We start from the raw sequence: 23023 nt of genomic DNA on the forward strand, positions 1-23023 counted from the left end.
CCAGGAGGTGTATACCGCTCTATATCCCCCTATAGATGTACCCCAGCCCCCCAGGGGGTGTACATTCCTCTATGTCCTCCTATAGGGTCTGTACACCCTTCTGTACCCCCTATATACAGAGAGCAGTGCCTCCCCTCCCCCAGCCTCTCACACCTGGGTGTCCCTGTCCAGGAATACAGTAAGGTGACAAGCCTCCCCTCCCCTCCCCCAGCCTTGTCTAGTAGCCAGTGGGGGCAACCTGCAGGCAGGCTGGGGGCGGGGCGCATGCGCAGTCCCTCCTCCCGGTATATAGAGGCTTGGCGCCAGCTGATCAGCTGTAATCCGGTGAGCGGAGGTCGCTGTGTGTGTTTTGTGATCGGTAAGTGCGGGGCTGGCGGGACGTTCCCTCCATTCAATCCTCTCCTTGTCTCCTTCTATCCCCCCCACACCCGGAAGACACGTCTGAGGCTGCGGGCGGCTCGTATTTGAGCGGGACCGGGGATCCCGCGTCTTGTGTCCGGACACCGAGTGTGTGAAGACCCGGGGGGGGGACATTGAGGACTCATCACACTGGCTGCATGCTTATTGATCGGTGTGGGGGGACAGATCCGATGGGGGGGAAGGGATTTGATCCTGGCTCCTGATTTCTTATTGATTAATATAGAATGGGGGAGGGGTATAGTGTCCAGCAGTGAAGGGGTTAACACATTCAGCTAACAGCTGCCCCCCCCCCCCGTATGGCGGTATATATATGGGGGGAGGGGGGGTAGATCCTGGCTGTAGACTTCTTATTGGGGGGTATATTATGCCCCCCCCCAGCAATGAAGGGGTTAATAAAGGCCTGTGTAGGTCTCGATTGATGGGCAGCTCCTTGTGTTGGCGGCAATGCAGGGGTTAATGGAACATCCCCCCGTATAGTGCAATGGTGGGGTACAGGGGGGTTAGATGAGTGTTAGGAATATATATGGGGGTGTAATGAATGGTCAGGACAGTAAAGGGGGTGCAGGGGATGATGGGGGGGTTGTAATGTATAGTGCTGGCAGTGAAGGGGTTAATGTCCCCCCAGGTGCAGGAGGTGATTGGTTGGGGGGTGATGTTGGGGTTCATGTTATTGGGGTGGACGGTGAGGGGGGTCATTGTATGGGGGGGGGTGATTTTTTTGGGTGGTATTCTGTGGTGGGAGGTGATCGGTGTCCCCCCAGTACACACAGTGGGGGATGGGGTGGCGGGTAATCTCCATCTGGCAGATCCGGGTGTCTCCCGCCCCCTCAGCCCGGTATTGGAGGGAAGGCGGAGGGCGCCGATAAATTGGCGCGGAAGAAGCCCGCTCAGCCCGGGGCCCCTGTGTGTGTCCTCTCCGGGGCCCAACCGGTGTGTCCTCCTCACTGATTGGCGGGAGAGTTCGGGCCCGGGGCCCCAGGAGACCGGATACCCATCCCCCACCCCGCACCCCAAAACCATTCTCCATCTTCCCTGACACCTCACATCTGTCATCAACTTCTCATTGTCACCGATTACCGATCAATGTACCGGGACATTAACCCCTCATGTGCTGACACTTCTCAATCTCCTCACATCATTGTAATAGCAGCTGGATGGACATAGATGGGGGTGTTCTCTGTATGTATGTATATGTATATATATATATATATATATATATATATATACTTATACTATGAGTTGTCCTGTACAGGATGGGGCTCATTCACATGTGGGGCCACCACTCCTCTGAAAAGCAATCCACACCCTGATCACTTCTCAGTGGTGTTTAGCAGGTACTGAGGAGATTTGTCACCACCTGATTTAACCCTTTCAATGTCACAATCCTGATCATCGCACAACCGCCGGGCAGTCCCATAGATCTGCATTAGTTGTGTGGTGACCCCTCCCATGGCCGCCTTGTATGTAGGGCCGCGGTCACACGACTGCACTGCATGTTGGGCGCAGTGTGATTAGATGCTTATTTTACACATTTTTTAGGCGTGTTCCCATCGGCTTCTATTAGAACATGCGTTTTTCTGAAGGCGCATCCGAGACTGATGTGCGTTCTAATAGAAGTCAATGGGAACACGCCTAAAAATGTATAAAATAAGCATCTAATCGCACCCAACATGCATCACACTGGTGTATACCCGGGGGGGGGGGGGCGTCCTGAGGGACCCGGACCCCAACCAGGGCCAACATTACTGTGGGGCAGCTGCTGTCAGAGCGCCCCCTCCTGTCCCGCTGCCCCTCACCTTCCACTGTCTGGTGTTACTGGCACAATAAACCCAATCCAACAAGTGTTTTGTACCTCACCATGGTATACAGCACCACTATGTTCACTCACTATACACAGATCTGACTGCAGCATAGTGTCCGCCCCCCCCCCCCCCCCCCAATGTTGTGTAATATAAAAGTATATAAACAATCATGTATAATGTCTTCATAAGTAACACTTTGTTTTGTGTTTTGCAGAAAGTTCCTGATTTCTGAATAATGTCCAGAAGAAGGTACGTTGTTGTTGTTCCTCCCATACACATCACATTGTTTTCTAAACATTTCTCAGTGCACTTGTTCCATTATCTGGTAGAGCCGGGTCAGGGATCACATGGCTGCCCAGGCACTAGTTTTGGGGGTGATCTCTGGCCCTGGATAGGGGGGTCTCTGCTGTACTATGCAATAGCCGGATTATGTTTAGAAAAACGATGGCACAATCGTATACTCCACTCTCATTCTTCAAGTGACAGAATGTTCAGTTTGACCACATTCACACGGGCATATTATAGCATACGCCTTTGCCAGGGCTGTGTTTGCCAGAAAATGGGAGTAGTGGCTGTGTTAATGCAGACTGCAATTGACATGAAAGGGATGGGATACCTGTTCATCTCTGTGCAGGCAAATACGACCCTCACATGGGCATACACTATGGTATGCCTGGTTGAATGAGGCCTAGATTTCTTGGCTCTGACAAAGAATAGATTTAATTTTAGTCAAGTTGTAGCCACACACAGATACACTTACCATTACACCTGCTGACTAGCTCTGCACAGTCATTGTTAGAAAGCAATCCATCCCGACCAGGTCCTGAGTTCAGTGCACCCATGTGCCATACTGAGGGGGTCCACTGTGATTACAGACCATCTATGGGAATGAATGGAGTCAGGGCATTTATATACCATTTGCTTAGAATCCTGGGGTCAGGTAGGGCTGTGCAAACTGAGAAGTCGGATGAAGGTCAGGATTTGTGTGTGAGCCACACTGAAGGAAGCGGGTATCTTCAAAGCACAGCTTAATTAACAGTGGATACTTTTGCACATTTTGTTGGTTTTCTGAATGCATGTCCATGCTGTAAACTGTACCTGACACTCCACACATGCCCAACACCTGTACTGGGGTGGAGGGTTGGGTACAGTTACTGGTGCATAGACATGTTAGTCAGTTTTACACTTTATTTTTTTTCATATTGCAGTAACATGAATTAATGTACCATGCACATGTGTTACAGAGCAATTTTGAATGGAAATCTAATGCATTAAAGCACAGGTCTCCAAACCTTCCAAAGGGCCAGTTTACTGTGCCTCAGACCTGAGAGGGGCCAGACTGGCCAGTGGAAGTAGAAAATGTCCTGGGGTCGGTGAGAGTAAACCATTCCCCAGACATGGTGGTCAGTGGGAGGAGGAATAGTGCCCCATCATTGGTGACACTGGCAGGAGGAATCCTCCCCCAAGGGCCGAAATAAATGTAAGCCAAGGGCTGTATTTAGCCTGCAACCCACAGTTTGGAGACCATGGCATTAAAGCAATGCCCTGCCATGTGCTAGATCACCAGGAATAGGCTGCTAAGCACAGAGAAGTGTATAGTGCACCAGGGTTTAAGGTCACTCTTATACCAGATACATTACATTTGTGCGTTTTGTCATGTGCTGAATAATGAAACGCTCACTCTCACATCAGCAGGACACAACTACCTAACCCAGGGCAATGTGGTGCACACTTGGGTAGAAAGTTTTTTACTTTTTGTGCACAAAAATTTCCAGCATGTTGTAAGCTTTTCTGCAACATTCAGAACTTATTATGCCTTGTAGACCAAATATTATACAGCTAGTAGTCGCCTGGTTGATGGTTGGATAGGTGTATTTCTTGTAGCCATTTAGCCATGTCTGGCATAGAACTAAAAAGCAACTAAAGAAAATAAACTAACCGATGTTCAACTTTTTTTTATTAATTACAGTGGTCGTCTACAAGCAAGAAATGGTAACGCTGATACGGAAAACCAATGTCCATCTGGAATTACTGTAAGAAAGCGAAAAGCTGAGGTAGGCCCATGCAGTGGTTGACACCTTGGGCCATATGTTTTCTGTTAACCTACGTGCCAACTTAATTCAATAGTATTATATGTGTATGTAGTAACCAATTGGATGCCATCTTTACTGGCGTGGGCTGTGATGAGTCACTGCAGGACTTCGTATAAGAACTTTTTACAGAATCGTCTTCCAGGACAGCCGATGAGATATAGGCACCTCCTTTTAACAGGAATTTCATCACCAAAGACTTTAAAAGTCGTCCTGCCAAACTAGTCGGCTTTAGTTTTTCCTCTATATGGAGGAGATGCATCACTTGGCAGCTGGGTGAGGGAGGCCTCCTTTCTCTGGCTATCTGTTTCTTCTTCCCGCTTCTCCACCTAACTGGCTACCCTGGGAGTAGCTGGTAAGGTTCTCTGCTAGACTGCCCACCAAGACCCAGCCTCAGTACAGGATGGAGGTGGCTTGGTTCCCTTCGACAGGGACTAACATAGGCAGCGCAGGTTCCCTGGGTGTGTGCACTGTAGGGTACTATGTGGCGGGAAGTCATGCAGTAGCACTCTGATCAGCCCTGGTGTATGCTGGTACCAGCTAGAAGTGGTGCACTGCAGAAACAGATTGATGTGGTTTTTTTTTTTTTTTTTTTTTTTTTTTTTGGATTAACTTTACAGAGCATTCTGTATCACAAACTCAGCACTGTATAACCATGGGTGCACACTGGAAATCTGGTCTTTTTTTTCTGAGCACAATTTTTTTTCTTTTCTTTGCAAGGGAAAGCTATAATCTGCCAAGTTGGGGTTGCTTTGCTGCTCTTAGTGGATGTGCTTGACTTAAGGCCCCTATGGACCGTCTGAATTTCAGTTGATTTCCTGTTGAATCACCCATAATAAAAATGGCAAGTGGCCCTGCAAGCACCTCCTTGGCTTGACAAAATCAGCTGAGCTGCGTGGGAAATTATCTGCCAACTAGCACATTACTGCAGTCACCGTTCAGCCGTGCACCTGTGGCCACCTAATACAATAGTGCCTCAAAATGTGCAGTTAGCATGGATGTGGGAATAATTTTTTTTATTTAGCCTGTGAGCAGAAAATAAAGTGGTGTGTGTGTGTGTGTGTGTTTGTGGCCAGCAATAGACTACACCACAAGAGATGAATTGCATATAGTCAGACTAAATAAAGCTTTGGGCAGACTCGATTGTTAATCTTATGGCTGTATTCTTTTACAGGAAACAAAGGTAACACAAGAGCATCTACAGGACACAAAGAGACACAACTATGAGATCCAGGTAACTTCAACAAGAAGTATGGCGTTGGGAAAAAAAAAAAAAACTTTTATACTCGCCTAGGTGGATGCAGCATCTGTCCCCTGTCGGCTCTGCAGTGAGAACTGAGCGTTAAAGCACCGCTGAAGGCTCAGCTCTCTGCTCTGAGCAGAGAGCTGGGACTGTCGATCACTGGCTCTCTTCTGCCCCTCCAGTGCTCACTGGAGCACTGGGCTGGCTCAGGCTCTCAGTGCATCGCTGAGAGCCTGAGCCGGGTGCCGGTCCAGGCATCTGGGTGGATCCCAGCCATGGACCGGTTGAGTGATGTCAGCCGACAGAATTTAGCCAGCTGTTGGCTGAAAACGGGTCACAGGGGTTCAGAACGAACTGCACTCCTGTGATCTACAGGAGAAGTATGGCTAAAATCGCTTTGGCTATACTTCAAGGAGTAGCTATAAGATGTGGCAGTTAAACTTCTGGAACTGTTATAGCGGCGGGTAGGTCTGATAACTTCCAGCAGTACTCTGCTGACTTTGACAGCTGTCGGTCTTTTGTATAGGATGGATGTGGTCACTGGTGTGCAGACATGTGCAGCCTCTGTTTTATAATCTAAATAAACTAAGGTTTTCTGTAATGGACGTTTGTCCCCTTAGCAGAAATGTGTGTTGAGGGGGGAATCCTGTAGTAACAGCCATTTCAGGAACAGGTTTTGTACTTTGAGCATGTTTGACTGGTAGATAGTATTTCTTCCATATAACTAGACCCGTCCCATGTTGGTTGTAGCACTAAACAGCTCGCTGTAAAAGACTGCTGTCCTGGGTTTTGTGGGTGTAGTTTCCTGCAATTTCTTTTTATCAGTTGTGGTAGACCTTTCATTGGCAGTGATGGTGTACATTAATCTGTCTGCTTTATTTTCTGCAGAGCTGCTGGTCACAGATAACGGCTGGATCGACTACCCCATGTGTTCTTATTGAAACTCCACAAAAGGAATCTCCTGATGCTCCTGACATCTCAAGGTTCACACGATACCGGTTCCAGAATCTCTTTATAACTCCATCTCCATTACCAGACCTCAGGTGGGAGTCGCCCCTTCATCTATAATCCATTGCATTTACAACTAAACCCTGCAATTATCATGCTTTATCACCCAATTCCTCTGCAGTGAAAGGGGATTGGGTGGGGTGGAACATCGTAACTTATCTGGGCTTTGAAAGAAAGTTTAAAAGTACATTTTAATTCTCTACAGAGAAGGGGGTGTGATCCAATTAGAAAGCATTAATTTGAAAGGTAGGGCAAAAAACATTTACATTTGATTTAATTTAATTGTATATTTGTTTGCTTTTTAGTTGGGGCAACTCAAAAGATGTGTGGCTTCAGCTGCTGAGCAAAGAGAACAAATACACCCACTCAAGCCAGATGCTTCAACCGCACAGTGCACTAACTCCTGACATGCGCTCTATTCTATTGGACTGGTTAATAGAGGTAAGTGCATTCGCCTGTGTGGTGTTTCTGGTTGCCCTCCATAAAGCTTGTTGTTCTATACTGTTAGCAATGATTGTTTAGACCTCACTCACATTTAAAAGCTGTACCTGTGTTAAAATGTTTCATGTTAACCCATCGGGGAGCTGGCCGCACACAAATATGTGGTCTCTTGGCACAGAGGGGCTGCATATTTGTGTGAATGGCTGTCCATACAGCTGTGCCGAGGGCACCCTCAGAGAAAGGGGGTTTTCGTATCACGTGATCGCTGTGCTCTTAAAGCCCCTCCTGGCATCATAAACCTCAACACTGGTGCTGCCTGGCCATTTAGAAGGTTAAAGAAATGGTCCTCCTTCACGTGGGTGACTACTCCATGCATCTGTATGCTGTGTGGACCTGGATGGTGCTTTGAAGCAAGTACACACGTTGGTTTTACTTATTTTTGGGTACTTGTAAAAATGGTGGCTCTTTATGTAGTGGTTGACCATGCATGGCCCCATTATGATTGATCTTATTTCTCTTAAATCAGGTTTCAGAAGTTTATTCGCTGCATAGAGAAACCTTTTACCTTGCTCAAGATTTCTTCGACAGATTTATGTTAACCCAGACGTCTATCAGCAAAGGCATGCTCCAGCTAATTGGGGTGACATGCTTGTTCATTGCTTCGAAAATCGAGGTAAGCGCAGTTCTTGGTGTGTAGATGATTATTTATTTTTTTTGATTATACAAAAGGGGAAAAGGCATCTTAGTGCACCTGCATTCTCTTCACGTGCTATGGAGATAGAAATCCGCTTTACTTTTGATGAGAATGGGCAAGTAAAGGCAGGCATTTATTCCAACAGAAAATGAATGGGGGACAATAGTGTGTTTTACAAGTCTTGATGGGAAAAGTTGTGATTTTCTAAATGCTTCATGTATCTTTTTGTCAGTATGTAATGTATTTTTTATTCTCTCCCTTCAGGAAATCTATCCTCCTAAACTTCATGAGTTTGCCTATGTTACTGACGGGGCTTGCAGTGAGGAAGATATTATTCAAATTGAACTCATTATACTGAAGGTATGTCTTGTAACGTTCAGCTGTTAGAAGGTTGTGGAATGTAATCTGTATTCATAATTAATGATGTCCTATTTATTATGCCTCCTCCATCATCTAATTTTTAGGCTCTAAAATGGGAACTTAGTCCCATGACTGCAGTCGGCTGGCTAAATCTTTATCTTCAAGTCTCGTCTCTTAAAGAGGCCCCTAAGCTTCTTCTACCTCAGTATTCACAGGAACAATTCATCCAAATAGCACAGGTAAGCACTGGGAGTGCGAAGAGTATTCTCACGTATAGAAATAATATGAAAGACAATATGCAGACTGTGTTTTGCAGGTAAAAGCCTTAGGACTGTTTTCTTCCCTACCTAATGAACTGGGTCAAGTATATGGCATACTTGCTATAAACATGCTTGTTCCAGGTCAATGACAAGGTAGGTACTGGGAAAGGAGCTAACACATTTGACCAACAATTGCAGTTTTGTGTTTTCTGTGTTTTTTTTTTTTTTTTTTTTTTAATCGCCAAAAATACCTGCTGAAACTCCAAGCTACTAAATGGTTTGCTCTGTCTCACGATGGTGAGATCCTGGCCTGACCTATCTCTGTTGGGTAGACCAGCTCTTCAAGCTTCAGCTGTTAATGGCAAATGAACTCACATGCTATTTAATGGTTTCCTTCTGCTGACAACTGAATGAATGCAGCCATTTTGTGAGGGAGCAATATTTAACCTTGTTAAGCATCAGTCTCACAAAATGATTACCATAGTAGTTTTAGGCATGCTATTTAAGTTTCCAATTTGATTTCTGTGTTTTACTAGTCCCGGTAAAAAAAAAAAAATTGCGGAAAATGAATAAACATACCTAGCCAATGGTGTCCTGTAATTAAATGATTTTTGCTTGTCATTGCAGCTTCTAGATCTGTGCATTCTCCATATTACCTCTCTGGAATTCCAGTATAGGATTCTGGCAGCTGCAGCTTTATACCACTTTACTTCAAAGGAAGTAGTAGCAAAGGCAACAGGTAAGGGTTTTCTGAGTGTATTCTTACCCCACTTTTTTTTTTTTTTTTTAATTTCTTATTATCCCTGTTGGTAATAGGGCTCTTTTAAAACTGTTAACCACTGACACTGGTTATGCACATGCTTCGTTTGTCTGTCGAATCAAGTAGAAAGGTACCTTTTCCAAAAAGTTGGCAATGGCAGCTACCCCATTTGAGTTCCCTCTTTAGTTTGCCCCTGTACAGATTTACTGAATCAACACTGTGGGTGGGAGGATCCAGGTAGTATCCCTCTCCTGCTTCTTGTGGATTTGACTTGCTAAGCAAAACATTACCCCTAAGCCTATAGTACAGTGCTTCTGAACTCCTGTCCTCAGGACCCACTAACAGGCCAGGTCTGCAAGATAACTGAAATACATCACAGGTGATATCATTTGCTGCTTAGTGATTGCAGTATTTTAGTTGGCATCTCCCCAAGGTAATACTTAAAATCTGGCCTGTTAGTGGGTCCTGAGAACAGGAGTTGAGAACCACTGCTATAGTGGATGGGTCACTTAATTTTAGCAGATGAGGATCCTGAATCTCAAAAATGTATGCAAAAGTTCCTTATGGAACTTGTGATTGGCATAAGTTAATATTGCTTTATTTCCTTAATAGGTCTGAATTGGGAAGACATTTCTCAATGTGTCTGCTGGATGAGCCCGTTTGCGAAAGTGGTGCAGAGAAACCCACCGGTAAAACTGAAAGCATTTAAGAAGGTTTCTGCAGAAGATCGACACAATATCCAAACTCACTTGAACTACCTTGACATGCTGGTATGTGTACTGACACTCTGTCTTCTAGAGGAAGGGATGGCAGAAATTATAGCTGGTGTGACATTGCTTTGTTTTATGGTTGATTAGTATAATAACTACAGTATTTTCTTAAGAGTTAACACTTTACCTTCCTGTCACTAACTTTTATATATATACACTTATACTTGCCTGTTCCCCATTTTGGATTGTTTTATCCTATACAGATTTCCTGTGGTCATATGCACATGAGGGGAAATGTGGTTAGACACCCGTCTGAGGTGAAATGGCCCTTTAGGCAAAAAAAAAAAAGACTGTTACATTAAAATTTGTGTAACCTTCCCCATGTAGAGTTTTTTTTAATTTTTTTTTTTTTTTAAAGCAGCTGTAAAAAAAAAAAAAAAAAAAAAAAAAAAAAACAAAACCCCCTTTATGCAATTGCCTTAATGTGCTTGTATGCATTACATACTAGCACATTATGATATACTTGCCTTTTAGAATGAAGCCCTCCCATGGCACAGCTGAGAGGGCTTCTGTCTTCCATGCACACGTGCTCTGGCTGTGTGATTGGCTGGAGCCATGACGTTGCGCATGTGCACCCTCGTTTCCAGCATTGCATGCCAGACCTTTTGGAGCGCATCTCCTTGTGATGTCATCAGGTGCATGTTTAGATATATTCGTTTTACCTACAGGTAAACCTTATAGGCAAAAGTCATAATGCAGGCTTTACTACTGCTTTAGGCCTGATGCACATCTATGAAGGTTCCAGGTGCATTTTACAATACACATTTTTGATCCATTGAAATCTATGGAACCAAAAACAAATCCCTGGCCCTTTCCATAAAATGCACAGATGTGAACTACATCCATAGGAAAACCATGGTAAATGGACTGTAGTGTGTTTCTGCAAAACTGAAAACGCACTAAAAAAAAAAAAAAAAAAAAATGCATTGGGGTGAACCAGACCTTAAAGGGCTTCAACAAAGCTTGCTGAAAGTCCTGTGAAATCTTTTTTAAGCATGGTTTACAAGGTGAGGGAGAGTTTTTATGAGATGGCAATCTGAGGATCCCTTAAGGTAGTAATGAATAGCCTTAGTCAGCCTCTTAGCATTTGCACCCTACAAGTTACTGCTGTATTGGCTATGCACAATATTCACAGATACAAACGTCTACTGCTAAACGGGACTTTAGCAGATATCCAGTGGAATAAGTAGGCATGACAAGTGTTTCATGATTACTTCCTAATACTTGCATTACTGAGCACAAGGATTTTTGCTTTGACAGTTGTTAGAGTACAGGGATTTTTTTTCCTGCATACTCCATGCATTTTGTGCTGGGCTTTTCCTTCCTAGGGGGAAATACAAATGTGTGCAATAGGTCCTGATGTCTGGGGGAAGCTAGACAGTTGTAAATACAAAATGGCATACCTACATTTGAATATATTGCTCTTATGTGAATAACAATGGGGACCATTTATGTATAAAACCAGAGGAGGTTGCAAACAACTGTATGTAATAATTCTTTTCTCTTGTAGGAAAATGTCAAGGTGAAACCTGAACCAGTGGTGGTGGAAGAACAGTCTCTTATGGCAGTTGCTGGCATTCTAACTCCCCCCAAGAGTACAGAGAAGACTCAGATTTTATAATGGCGATTGATCCATTGGAATAGTTGATGTGGGTCTCCTGGATGTTTCTGTGGATATTGTGCTGCATTGGAGCTGGACCAAGCTTTATTTCAACTCAACTTCATTTATCTTGCACTGTTGCCTAAGTGCTTTTGTATGTAGTTTACTAACTTATTTATTATCCGGATCTACACAGGCAGCTTGCAATTTTACTAGAACACAGTTTCTAGATCTGAGGAACTTTTACTGCTCTATTCAGCTGGTTTTTGGGGCATCAAGTATTATATCCTTACTCCTAAGGAGATTGCTATATGAAGCTCAAACTTATGTTTGTTATACATAAGGAGGACCATACAATGCCTTCTGGGTGTTACAATTTTCACAATGCAGCTATTTCATCAGACCCCCTCGTGCTGTGTATATATCACAGGTGGCAACTGCTCCAAGGTTTCCCATCAATGCATTGTTTTAGATATTTTACATGTGATAACTGGTGCTTTAAGAAAGGACTTACCCTGCTGTTTAAAAAGTTAAGTGTGGATTATTTTAACTGTTGGGGTGCCTAAAAATGGTTTCTAATATGAGTGCCATGTCAATTTCCCCTTCCCCAGTATGCAGATGATCAGGACTGCTACTCTGGGAAGAGCAGTGATCAGACACATCTACATGGACAGTGAGTGTTGGGTGATCGAGCTAAAGTGTTAGATTATTGCTTTGATATTTAACATGCTACTGTGGAAGTAGAGATTGGGCTTCCACTAACCTTGCTTTAAAAAAAAAAAAAAAAAAAAAAAAAAAAGTTGAGCTGTGCCTGAACCTATGTACTGGGGCTTGCATTACTCCAAAGCCAATGCTACTTGGCAGATCCAGCAGCATGAGCCCATGTGAGAGCGCTATATATTTAATCTTTGTATACATCATGGGCTCATTCTACTGGCTCTGAGAGAGGAAAAAAAAAAAATATATATAATATATATTTCTGAGTGCCTGGTAAGGGTGATAATCTTCCTACTGAATTGTGTTTTTTTTTTGGTACTATTGGGCTCCTTTCACAGGGGGTGGGGAGGGAGATCTCTGCTGAGTAGGCGCATGACAGGTCCATGACCGCTCTACACAGCTCACTGGGGCAAGTGGATCCCCCATCCATCTGTTTTTTTGACAGACAGGATTGGATGGTGGTGGGTGTTAACGAACATGTGTCCACTGCCAGCTGCTGCTCCATAGAGACTGGAGGGTTCAATCTGGTCCCCCTGAAAAACTGACTGGCAGACCTTGATCGCCTGTGTGAAAAGATGCCTTATGGTTTCAAGTGCAAAAGAAAACTGATCCTGCCAGAAAACAAATGTGCTTGTAACTGCCTTTGCTGCATGGAAAGGCATTCTAAGCCCTGCTCAGGTCCCTTTTAAACTACAACAAACGTTGCTCTAGTCTTAACATCTCATCCGATATTGCCAATACTGTTGAGTGTTGTCGCAGAGGTACCAAGCCTATTTAAAAAAAGAACAAAAAAAAAAAAAAAAACAAAACAATACAAACTGCCATACGTCAAGGACATGGACAAGCTGTACTATGCATTGGGGGAGATTTACTAAAAGTGGAGTGCTCAGAATCTGGTACAGCTGTTCATGGTAGCCAGTCGGCTTCTAACGTCAGCTTGTTCAGTTAAGTTTTGACAAAACCTGGAAGCTGATTGGTTTCTATGCAGAGCTGCACCGCATTTTGCACTCTCAAGTTTTAGTAAATCCTCCCCCCAGTGTCTTTTGGTTTACATATACTTACTTTTAGGCACACTGATTTTATGCTGCAGTTTTTTCACCTTATGCATTCTTTAAAGATCAGATGTGATTGGTCAGGTTCAAGAACATTAGGGCTTGTTCAAACTGTGGCTATGAATGACATTGTTGTAATTGTCCAATGGCTATAAATGGTGCTTTTGGGCTGTGGCTACTTATTTTAGTCTTACAGTTTAGCTGTAGGTGGTGCATGGCATCCTTTTACATTGACTAATGTGTAAACAAACATAGCCTTCTATGGGTTGTTAATAAACGCAGACCCTATAGGAGTATATGCACTGATCTGTTTCTGTAATTGGGTTACTAACCCATCTATAATGATAAAGCAAGGTTTGTTGATTTCAGGTGCATTATATATAAAAAAAAACAAAAAAACTTAACATACATTACAACTGCCAGTGTCTTGTTTCATGATGTGCTTTTCCACAGTAGTGTCAATGCATTTAGTTGATTTAGTAAATCTGGTGTAGCTCTGCATAGAAATCAATCGGCTTCCATGTGTTTTAAATTAATTTTTTTTTTTTTTTTTTTAAACAAGTTGGCTATCATGCAAAGCTGCACCAGATTTTGCACTCTCCAGTTTTTAGTAAATCCACCCCACTGTACTTAAAAGGGCTAATTGTTGTCTAGCTCAGACTTTACAACCCTTGACCAAGGCCACTAATGAAATTTGTATAGAATGCTACATATACAGCATCACGATGATGCTATAAAGTCTAAAAAAAAAAAAAATCTATATTTTTAAGCAAGACATGGGCAAAAAACATGTAATGTCCTATACATTAAAAAAAAAAAAAAAAGAGCCCTGTTACATAATAATCTAGCTTGTGTCTGCAAGTTGGCAGATTACGGCTTGTTGCAAATCAGGGAAGCTGTGACTCTAGTATATACTAACTGTAATGCCATCCCCTTTTATTCAGGCTCGGTTCACAGCAGGGGTCCGGTGCGTGCTGGTTAACTGTTCCAGGTCCAATTTCAGCCCGAATTTGGACCAAAAGATGCACAGCGTTTTTCTGCAAAATGCACCAGACCTGCTGCAGAGATATGTGAACCGGCTCAATAGAGCCGGTCAAAATCTCCTGCTTTTGCAAATTAGATTCGTGGGGTTCTCACATAAAATTGTGTGAACCCAGCCGAAGTCCTTACGCTATACTGGGGTGTTTTCTTTCCCTTAAAAACAGACATTTATTTATAGAAACCATCAAGGTCAAAACTATGAAATACTTTGTGTGCCATGTTCATTGATTCTACATCTGTTGCCTTTCCTATGTACTGTGAAACTTCAGTGCAGTTATAAAATGTGATGCTGCTAGATAGATTTGATAGTTTTCTTTAATATCAGGGCAGGTAATTTGCCCGTTTGCTCAGCTGTAAAACAAGCTGGCAATTTTATGTCATTGAACTTTTTTTTTATCACGTTTTTACACCACTGTTCAGGAAAATAAAATGTACATTTGTAAAGTTACAACCTGTATATTGTCTCAGGCTGAAATGAGATTTTTGTACAAATGTAAATATGTATAAAATAAACTGTTGCTATTTATTTTGTGTTGGCATAATTATATATACACACTTACATGACAATTTAGAAATACAATTTAGCCATTGCTTGAAGGAAGGTCTTTTTCCGCCTCTGTGCAGCCAACTGCAGCACTTCCTCAGGGTTACTGGCATTCAGTTCTGGTTGCCCAATGGCTTTTATCTGGATGCGGGAGAGAACAGCAGTTACTGCAGGCTCTGGGAAAGGGACAAAATTAATAAATGCAGTTTACACAACCAGCCTAATCCTAGTACAGAATAGGCCAGTTCTATGTAGCTAACGTATAGGGAAATGTTGCACAAAGCCCATTTCTTCACGTAATGAAAAGCTTAAGAATGGGATCAATGCCCAAATCTAAGACCCAATGAGGCAGAGCTCCTGAAAAGCTCACCCTTTTGACCCTCAATGGGTAGGCAAGAGAAACGATATAGACTCCAGTATCAGTCTGGTGAGTTAAACTACCAGAATGGTTGAAGATAGAAACTATCCTCCCTGGTATGCAAGAAATACATCTGGAGCAACCATCCTGAAGAATGGTTGTGTCTTGTTATAAGTCTAGGGATGTTCCTGAACCTCAAGATCCAGTGCAGCAAAGAACAGAAGACTTATACAGCTGTGGGCATATGTCTGTTTAGAAAGCCAAAACAAAAGGAAGAAACCAGATGATCGCTCTAAATCTGCCAAGGCAGAGGACCTAATCCCAGTTGAATAAGTTGCTGAAGTCAGTCAGTAGGGGGTTTCCTGCAGCATGAGACTACTAATGTGCCAAGCTCTACTGATCATCCAGGCAGACACTGCCTTACAAGAACTTGGCCTGGGGTATGCCTAGACGTGAACCTCTCTATAAAAGCACACTGTATTGTGTTATACAGGGACAAGCCTGCTCTTCTTGACATATGGAAGACTCATCCGTGAATAGTAATGGAGAGCTTCTGAAGGAAGCACCTGAATAGGGGACATGAATGCAAGAGGCACTGTGATATAAAAGGGACTGCAATCATCACCGTGCCCCTTTACAGTGCAGTCCCCGTTCCATTAAGGTAAAGGGGACTGAACTGTAAAGAGTCACCTGTGGACACTGTAAAAGGGGGCCATGGAAGGATTCCGTAAATATCCAGTCCCTGGAAAAATTGTCTGCCACGAAACAGGTCCCTGGCGCCAAACAGGTTGGAGATTATTGAGTGAATCCCATAGCTCAGCAATGTGAATACAACTACATGGTTGCTGGAATCCAGCTTGCAGGCATTAGTTAATAGTTATAAGAAAAAGGTACAAGCCCATCTAGTTCAATCAACAGAAAAAACAAACCGAAAACCCTCCATATACATAACTCCATACCCATAATTGATCCAGAGGAAGGCAACCAACTCCCCCCAAAATAAAGCACGATCCAATTTGCTCCAGCGAGGAAAAACCATCCCTCCCAAGGGCAAACAGATCTGCCCTAGATCAACGATCCCTGGAGTTACATAAAATGAACCCTTCAGAGGATATAAAAGTAGATGCTCCTGGAACCATTATTATGCACACACATGCTGCAGCCGTGAGGCAAGATATATCGAGAGAGTGTGTGAAAACGTCACTCAGCGCATGCGCTCAGTGTTAACCCTTATTGCTGAGAGATCTGGTGGTGGTGGGATTGTGAAAAGGTGCTACAGTGAGGTAGCTTTCGGTGCTTCAGTCCAACTGGCCTTACTCACAAAGCGAGTCTTCAGAGACAGGTCACACCTGAGCCTCTGCCACAGATCTGTACCTGAAAAGTGCTCCGCAGAGAACTTAAAAGCTTGTTTCTCAGAACTCCCTGAGCAGAGAGCTGGTGACTGTTGGGCTTTAGCCCGATGAGTGCAAAACGATCTGCACTCCTGTGATCCACCACTTCATTCCCATAGATAGATATCTATCTATCAATAAAATTCTCTTGTGGGCCCCAGGGCCACAAAAGATATATACTGTATTTATCGGCACTGCCTCAGAGGGGACAGGGTGGGGACAGGACGAGCACCATTGGATTACATACAGGAGAATCTCCTGTTTACTCGGTGGCCTCTGTAATAGGAAGTCCCGTCTCCTGGGCTGCCATTGGACGACTGTTCTGTCTATCATAGGAGGCGGAAATTTGTATTAAAGAGGCCGCCCAGATGGGCCCAGATGGGCATTGATCAGGCTGCATTCATGGCAATGGTGAGGCTGCAGATGGGCACTGACCCTTATTTTGCTTCACAGTTCTTTATTTAAAATTTAAATTTCTTTCCTGAAACTTCCCTCTTAAGGTGAAGGTGCATGTTATACGCCGATAAATATGGTATATCCAAATAACACGCTCAAGCTCATCTCTTCTCCACACGGCCACAAAGGCAAGAGAATTCGTGTTGGGCAGTGTATTAGTGCTCGGATGAACAGACTTAGTCCGAATTTGAGTAGTTTAAAGAATGTCAGGCAAAATGGTCGGCCCTCACGCATGTTCACTTCATCAAATCTGGCCCTCTTTGAAAACCCCCTACCATAGATACAAATGTAAAAATATTGATATTATTTTTGTAACTTTGTGTATTATTAGGTACAGCCACCCCTGCCCCAACTTCTCAGGTGTAGCAAAAAGTAATTCAGAGCCCACAAGGCTAAACCTGAATCACACTGGACTGAAGGATTGTGGAGCCAGCCTGTAATCTGATTTTCAGGCGCCAGGTTCTGTATTGTGGCACATTTTAGACATGAGTGTACTGGTTAAAGGAGAAGTACAGCCAAAGCTTATATGTGTAAGCTACAGGCCCCGTCAAGGCACATTTTTTTCTGAAGTCCCAACTCTAATTTCTGAGAGTCTCCACCATGGAAGCACATGCATTTTAATGGATAGGCAGAGGGCAGGTGAGCTTTTTGGTATATCAGAGCCTGGAAGGAGCCCACCCCTCCTTTAAAAGGTACAGGGACACAGTGAACACATAGCACTATGGTAGCAAAGCTGTCAGTGCATTGCTTGACCAATATAATCAAAATACAAACAAGTGGTCATGGCCCCCACCTATAACTGGTCTTTGCAGAAAGGAGCCCTGGAAGGGCAACATATGTCAACAAATACAAAGAGATTTCCAAGCTCAAACTTACCAACCAGCCAGCGACCAACCGAATTGACAGGTCTAACAATATGCGTTAAGAACAGGAACTGTTCATCTCAGAAGTTAGTGATAGGACTACAGAGAACAGGGTGCCTTGATGGTGCTCTGTAGCCTATGCATGTATTTGCAAATGTGTGCAGACTAAAACCCTGTTCTTAAAGCGGGATTCCGGCCAGCGAAAATTTTTTACGAACACTGTAGCTGCTGACTTTAAATAAGTAGACTTACCTGTCCTGGGTGCCCGCGATGTCAGCCGCCCGAGGCCGACCCGTCCCTTGGCTCCCGGCACCACCATCCTAAGTAAGGGAAACAGGCAGTGGGGCCTTGCGGCTTCACTGCCAGTTTCCTACTGCGCACACGCGAGCGCTCTGTGAATGGCCCCGTGGTTTTCTGGGAACACACACAGTTCCCAGAAGGCAACGGGGCCGCTCACCGAGGAACAGGATACGCTGCGGAATAGGAAGAGGCAGATTAGGAAGACTGCCTAGCAACAAGGGTTCAGGCAAGTTTAAAATTTTTTTTTTTTCAAATTTTTTTTTATTTTCTTAGGATTTTTGGTGCAATTTTTCTTTTCATGGTGGTCCTCCACTTAAAAGCATACTGTTAGACAGGTCAATTTGGTTGGTCACTGGCTGGTTGGTAAGTTTGCGCTTGGAAATATCTTTGTATTTGTTTGGCAGGGGTGGTTGCACCTAATAATACACAGGGTTACAAAAAAATAAATAAATAAATTCAATGTTTACATTTGTGTGTATGGGATGGAGTGCTGTATCTGGGCAAAGGGCAGGCACAAAGATACTAGAATGCCATTTTCCCAAACGGGAAACAATCGGGGTACTCCCCACACGAAAACAAAATTTAACTTAACTTACCGCTATCTGTCTTTTATCGACCTCTCCCCTTTTATGGTGTAAATCTGAAATACTAGTTAAAGAGATTACACATGGAACAAGTACCAAATAGACATACTGTGATACACTAGCAAATTCTTCTTTTTACACATCCACACTGGGGCCCCCAATTTCCCAGGCCGCGGATCGGTATCGGTCCATGGCCTGTTGATAGCTGGGCAGTGCATCGGGAGGCGAGTGGGGACCGCAGTCCCAACAGGGATATCACAGACCATGGTCGCTGCTCACCTCCTGCTGTTCGGCTGTTGCACAGAGCCCGTGTTTCTTCTCCCGGGTCTTCAGCCCCACCCCCGATGTCATCCTGTCAGCAGGGCAGGGGGCGGGAGAAGCTGGAGATCTACTCTGGAGAGCGGGAGTCTTTCATATTAATCACCCGCTTGTTAACATGATAAGTTGGGCAGCTCCCACACTCCATCCAGATCTGCAGCTCCTGACAAGATTACATCAACGGTGGGGCGAGACCTGGGAAAAGACACATGGCTGAAAACTGCCTCTGCCCTGCCACAGGTAGGACGGTTTAGGGGAGGCAGAGGATAAAATGGGGCAATGTGATGAACCAGCGAGAGAGGGGAGGGGGGCATGGCTGCAAGCGGCACTGTGATTGCAAGGGACACTGCGATATACGGGGCTGTACTGTGAATGGGACACTGAAATCATTACAGTGCCCCCTTACAATGCAGTCCCCTTTCTATCACAGTACCCCCTTTACAGTGCAGTCCATGTTACATTAATGTAAAGGGGCACTGAAAACACTGTGGAACTGCTTAAAAGGGGGTAACTGTAAAGGGGGGTTGTGGTGTGAAGGGGAGCTAAGAACAGACTCCCGTGAATATCCAGACCACCCACCAGTCCCTGGAAAAATTGGCTGCCAGGAAACCAATCCCTGGTACCAAAAAGGTTAGGGACTGCTGGGTTGGCAGATCCAAATATCTGGTTGCTATATGGACTGTTTCCTATAAATAAAGGACAGTGATTTTTGTTATGCCCGATTATACTGGTCAGTCCAAGTCACTGATCATTTATCCAACTCATCAATATAATTTACAATATTTTTCAATCTGGCTGAAGGATACATGTTAAATACTCCAGAATGGTCACATCCCATATGTATTCATAGTAGGAATCCATTGCATCATGGCTGGAATATAAAATTAGACAAAAATTATTATTTCCCACTTAATTCAGAACTCGAGTCATGTCATAAAGAGAGCAACATCAAAAAGAATTTTAACTTGTTTGTAAAATGTCATATCTTGGAGTACAGTAGGCTGAGTATTCATAGCCCCTGGATTCTAGGCTGACATTTTCAGCTGATTGGACACTGGCAAGTTTTTGAGGACATGTCTCCTGGGCAACCCCCTTATAGCTTTAATCCACTCTGAGTACTCAGTTTTGGAGCAAGTAATGCAGAGTGACCCAGGAATAGAGAGGAGGGTGGCCTGTGTCCTGTACTGTACTCCAAGATAAGGTACAGTTAAGTCAAAAGTCCTTTTTTTCTTACTTGTACAGTACAGGACACAGGTCCAGTATTCATAGACACTAGGATGTCCCCAAACAATGAATGAGAAATGTGGGCAAAAACTAGGCAAACAGAACTGTACCAATAGGACCCACAACAAGGGTCAAAAGAACCAAGAATCTTGTGGCCTAAAAACTGCATCTGCAGAAGCCTGGACGTCCACCTGTTAGAACGCTGATATGCTATGAGGCCCAGGTGGTGGCTTATAAAGCTGTGCAACAAAGGCTCGGTGCTTAAATGTCCGAAAACATCCATCGACTTGGTGGAATGTGTAACAACGCAGGAGGAATTTTTGTCCTTCAGAGTGTAAGCTCTGGTGATGAGTTGCCCAATCCATATAGCGATGGTAGACTTTGGATCAGGATGTCCCTTGTGAGGTCCTGATGGTAGGATGAATTGGAAGTCAGTCTTCCTGATAGATCTACTTCAAAGCAGCAGCTTCTAATGGCTCTGACTATGTTCACAGTATAGAGCAATTTCCTTTGGGTGCTTTGGAGCATGGCACAAGAATGGCATATCTGGGTCTTCATTGAGGTGGAAGACTGAAACACATGCCTGATGAAGTAGTCCTGCATAGCCCAGAAACATTGCACTTTACACTGAGATATGATCGTGAAATAAATGCTTGGACTTATTTTCAAGGATCCTTGGTGTGCAGGCGACATATACTTTTGCTTATGTTTCAAGTCTTCAGCTGACAGTTGCTGCAGTATCTATTAATTATAGCCTTTTCCAGGAAGGTATGTGAAGGGAATATTATACATAGGATCAGACCCAAGTATTCAAGGCGAAGACAAGGTTGAAGAACAGATTTTTGCAAGTTGATCCCCCAACTGACAGCCTTCAGGACAGCTTCAGCATATACATTTTCTAGTGAATGTTAGCCAATACAGTGGGGGTTATTTACCAAGGGCAAATCCACTTTGCACTACAAGTGCAAACTACAAGTGCAAAGTGCACTTGGAAGTGCAGTCGCTGTAGATCCGAGGGGGACATGCAAGGAAAATAAAAAGCAGCATTTTAGCTTGCACATGATTGGATAATAAAATCAGCAGAGCTTCCCCTCATTTCAGATCTACCCCTCAGATTTACAGCGGCTGCACTTCCAAGTTCAGTTTGCACTTGTAGTGCAAAGTGGATTTGCCTTTCGTAAATAACCCCCAGTATCTCACAAAAGTGAGTACACCCCTCACATTTCTGTAAATATTTTATTATATCTTTTCACCTGACAACACTGAAGAAATGTCACTTTGCTACAATGTAAAGTAGTGAGTGTACAGCTTGTATAACAGTGTAAATTTGCTGTCCCCTCAAAATACCTCAACACACAGCCATTAATGTCTAAACCACTGGCAACAAAAGTGAGTACACCCCTAAGTGAAAATTAGGCCCAATTAGCCATTTTCCCTCCTCTGTGTAATGCGACTCGTTAGTGTTACAAGGTCTCAGGGGTGAATGGGGAGCAGGTGTGTTAAATTTGGTATTACCGCTCTCACACTGGTCACTGGAAGTTCAACATAGCACCTCATGGCAAAGAACTCTCTGAGGATCTGAAAAAAAGAATTGTTGTTCTACATGAAGATGGCCTAGCCTATAAGATGATTGCCAAGACCCTGAAACTGAGCTGCAGCACGGTGGCCAAGACCATACAGCGGTTTAACAGGACAGGCTCCACTCAGAACAGTCCTCGCCATGGTCGACTAAAGAAGTTGAGTTTGTGTGCTCAGCGTCATATCCAGAGGTTGCCTTTGGGAAATAGACGTATGAGTGCTGCCAGCATTGCTGCAGAGATTGAAGGGGTGGGGGTCAGCCTGTCCGTGCTCAGACCATACGCCGCACACTGCATCAAATTGGTCTGCATGGCTGTCGTCCCAGAAGGAAGCCTCCTCTAAAGATGATGCACAAGAAAGCCTGCAAACAGTTTGCTGAAGACAAGCACACTAAGGACATGGATTACTGGAACCACGTCCTGTGGTCTGATGAGACCAAGATAAACTTATTTGGTTCAGATGGTGTCAAGTGTGTGTGGCAGCAACCAGGTGAGGAGTACAAAGACAAGTGTGTCTTGCCTACAGTCAAGCATGGTGGTGGGAGCGTCATGGTCTGGGGCTGTATGAGTGCTGCCGGCACTGGGGAGCTACAGTTCATTGAGGGAACCATGAATGCAAACATGTACTGTGACATACTGAAGCAGAGCACGATCCCCCTCCCTTCGGAGTCTGGGCCGCAGGGCAATATTCCAATATAACAACCCTAACATACCTCCAAGACGACCACTGCCTTGCTAAAGAAGCTGAGGGTAAAGGTGATGGACTGGCCAAGCATGTCTCCAGACCTAAACCATACTGAGCATCTGCGGGACATCCTCAATCAGAAGATGGAGGAGCGCAAGGTCTCTAACATCCATCAGCTCTGTGATGTTGTCATGGAGGAGTGGAAGAGGACTCCAGTGGCAACCTGTGAAGCTCTGGTGAACTCTATGCCCAAGAGGGTTAAGGCAGTGCTGGAAAATAATGGCAGCCACACAAAATATTGACACTTTGGGCCCGATTTGGACATTTTTACTTAGGGGTGTACTCACTTTTGTTGCCAGCAGTTTAGACAATAATGGCTGTGTGTTGAGTTATTTTGAGGGGACAGCAAATTTACACTGTTATACAAGCTGTTTACTCACTACTTTACATTGTAGCAAAGTGTCA

General features: G+C 44.1%; 2 protein-coding genes across 2 annotated transcripts in view; one reads left to right on the forward strand and one right to left on the reverse strand.

Annotated features, from left to right (window-relative positions):
- The first annotated feature begins 262 nt into the window (after positions 1-262).
- On the forward strand, positions 263-12502 carry CCNE2 (cyclin E2). The gene is made up of 12 exons (XM_073631994.1): positions 263-358; positions 2437-2471; positions 4192-4276; positions 5487-5546; positions 6444-6598; positions 6869-7004; positions 7531-7677; positions 7963-8058; positions 8163-8297; positions 8946-9057; positions 9691-9848; positions 11359-12502. The coding sequence occupies exons 2-12, from the start codon at positions 2458-2460 to the stop codon at positions 11467-11469; spliced, it is 1209 nt and encodes a 402-aa protein (XP_073488095.1). The 5' UTR covers positions 263-358; positions 2437-2457; the 3' UTR covers positions 11470-12502.
- A 2260-nt stretch (positions 12503-14762) lies between these two features.
- The window catches only part of INTS8 (integrator complex subunit 8), a gene marked incomplete in the record, with an annotated part of 103768 nt that continues 95507 nt past the window's right edge, over positions 14763-23023 (reverse strand). Inside the window, 3 exon segments of the mRNA XM_073631993.1 lie at positions 14763-14943; positions 18767-18810; positions 19879-19943. Of these exon segments, the coding sequence (XP_073488094.1) occupies positions 14827-14943; positions 18767-18810; positions 19879-19943 (226 nt within the window).

Source organism: Aquarana catesbeiana, linkage group LG05, assembly GCF_042186555.1.
Source record: "Aquarana catesbeiana isolate 2022-GZ linkage group LG05, ASM4218655v1, whole genome shotgun sequence".
In the NCBI taxonomy this organism is placed as follows: Eukaryota; Metazoa; Chordata; class Amphibia; order Anura; family Ranidae; genus Aquarana; species Aquarana catesbeiana.

Bases quoted from the DNA above. Each gene is read 5' to 3' on its own strand.
- CCNE2 (XM_073631994.1), top strand. The intron at 6,599-6,868 runs GTGGGAGTCGCC...TTTGCTTTTTAG, and splicing joins TCTCCATTACCAGACCTCAG to TTGGGGCAACTCAAAAGATG. The intron at 7,005-7,530 runs GTAAGTGCATTC...CTCTTAAATCAG, and splicing joins TATTGGACTGGTTAATAGAG to GTTTCAGAAGTTTATTCGCT.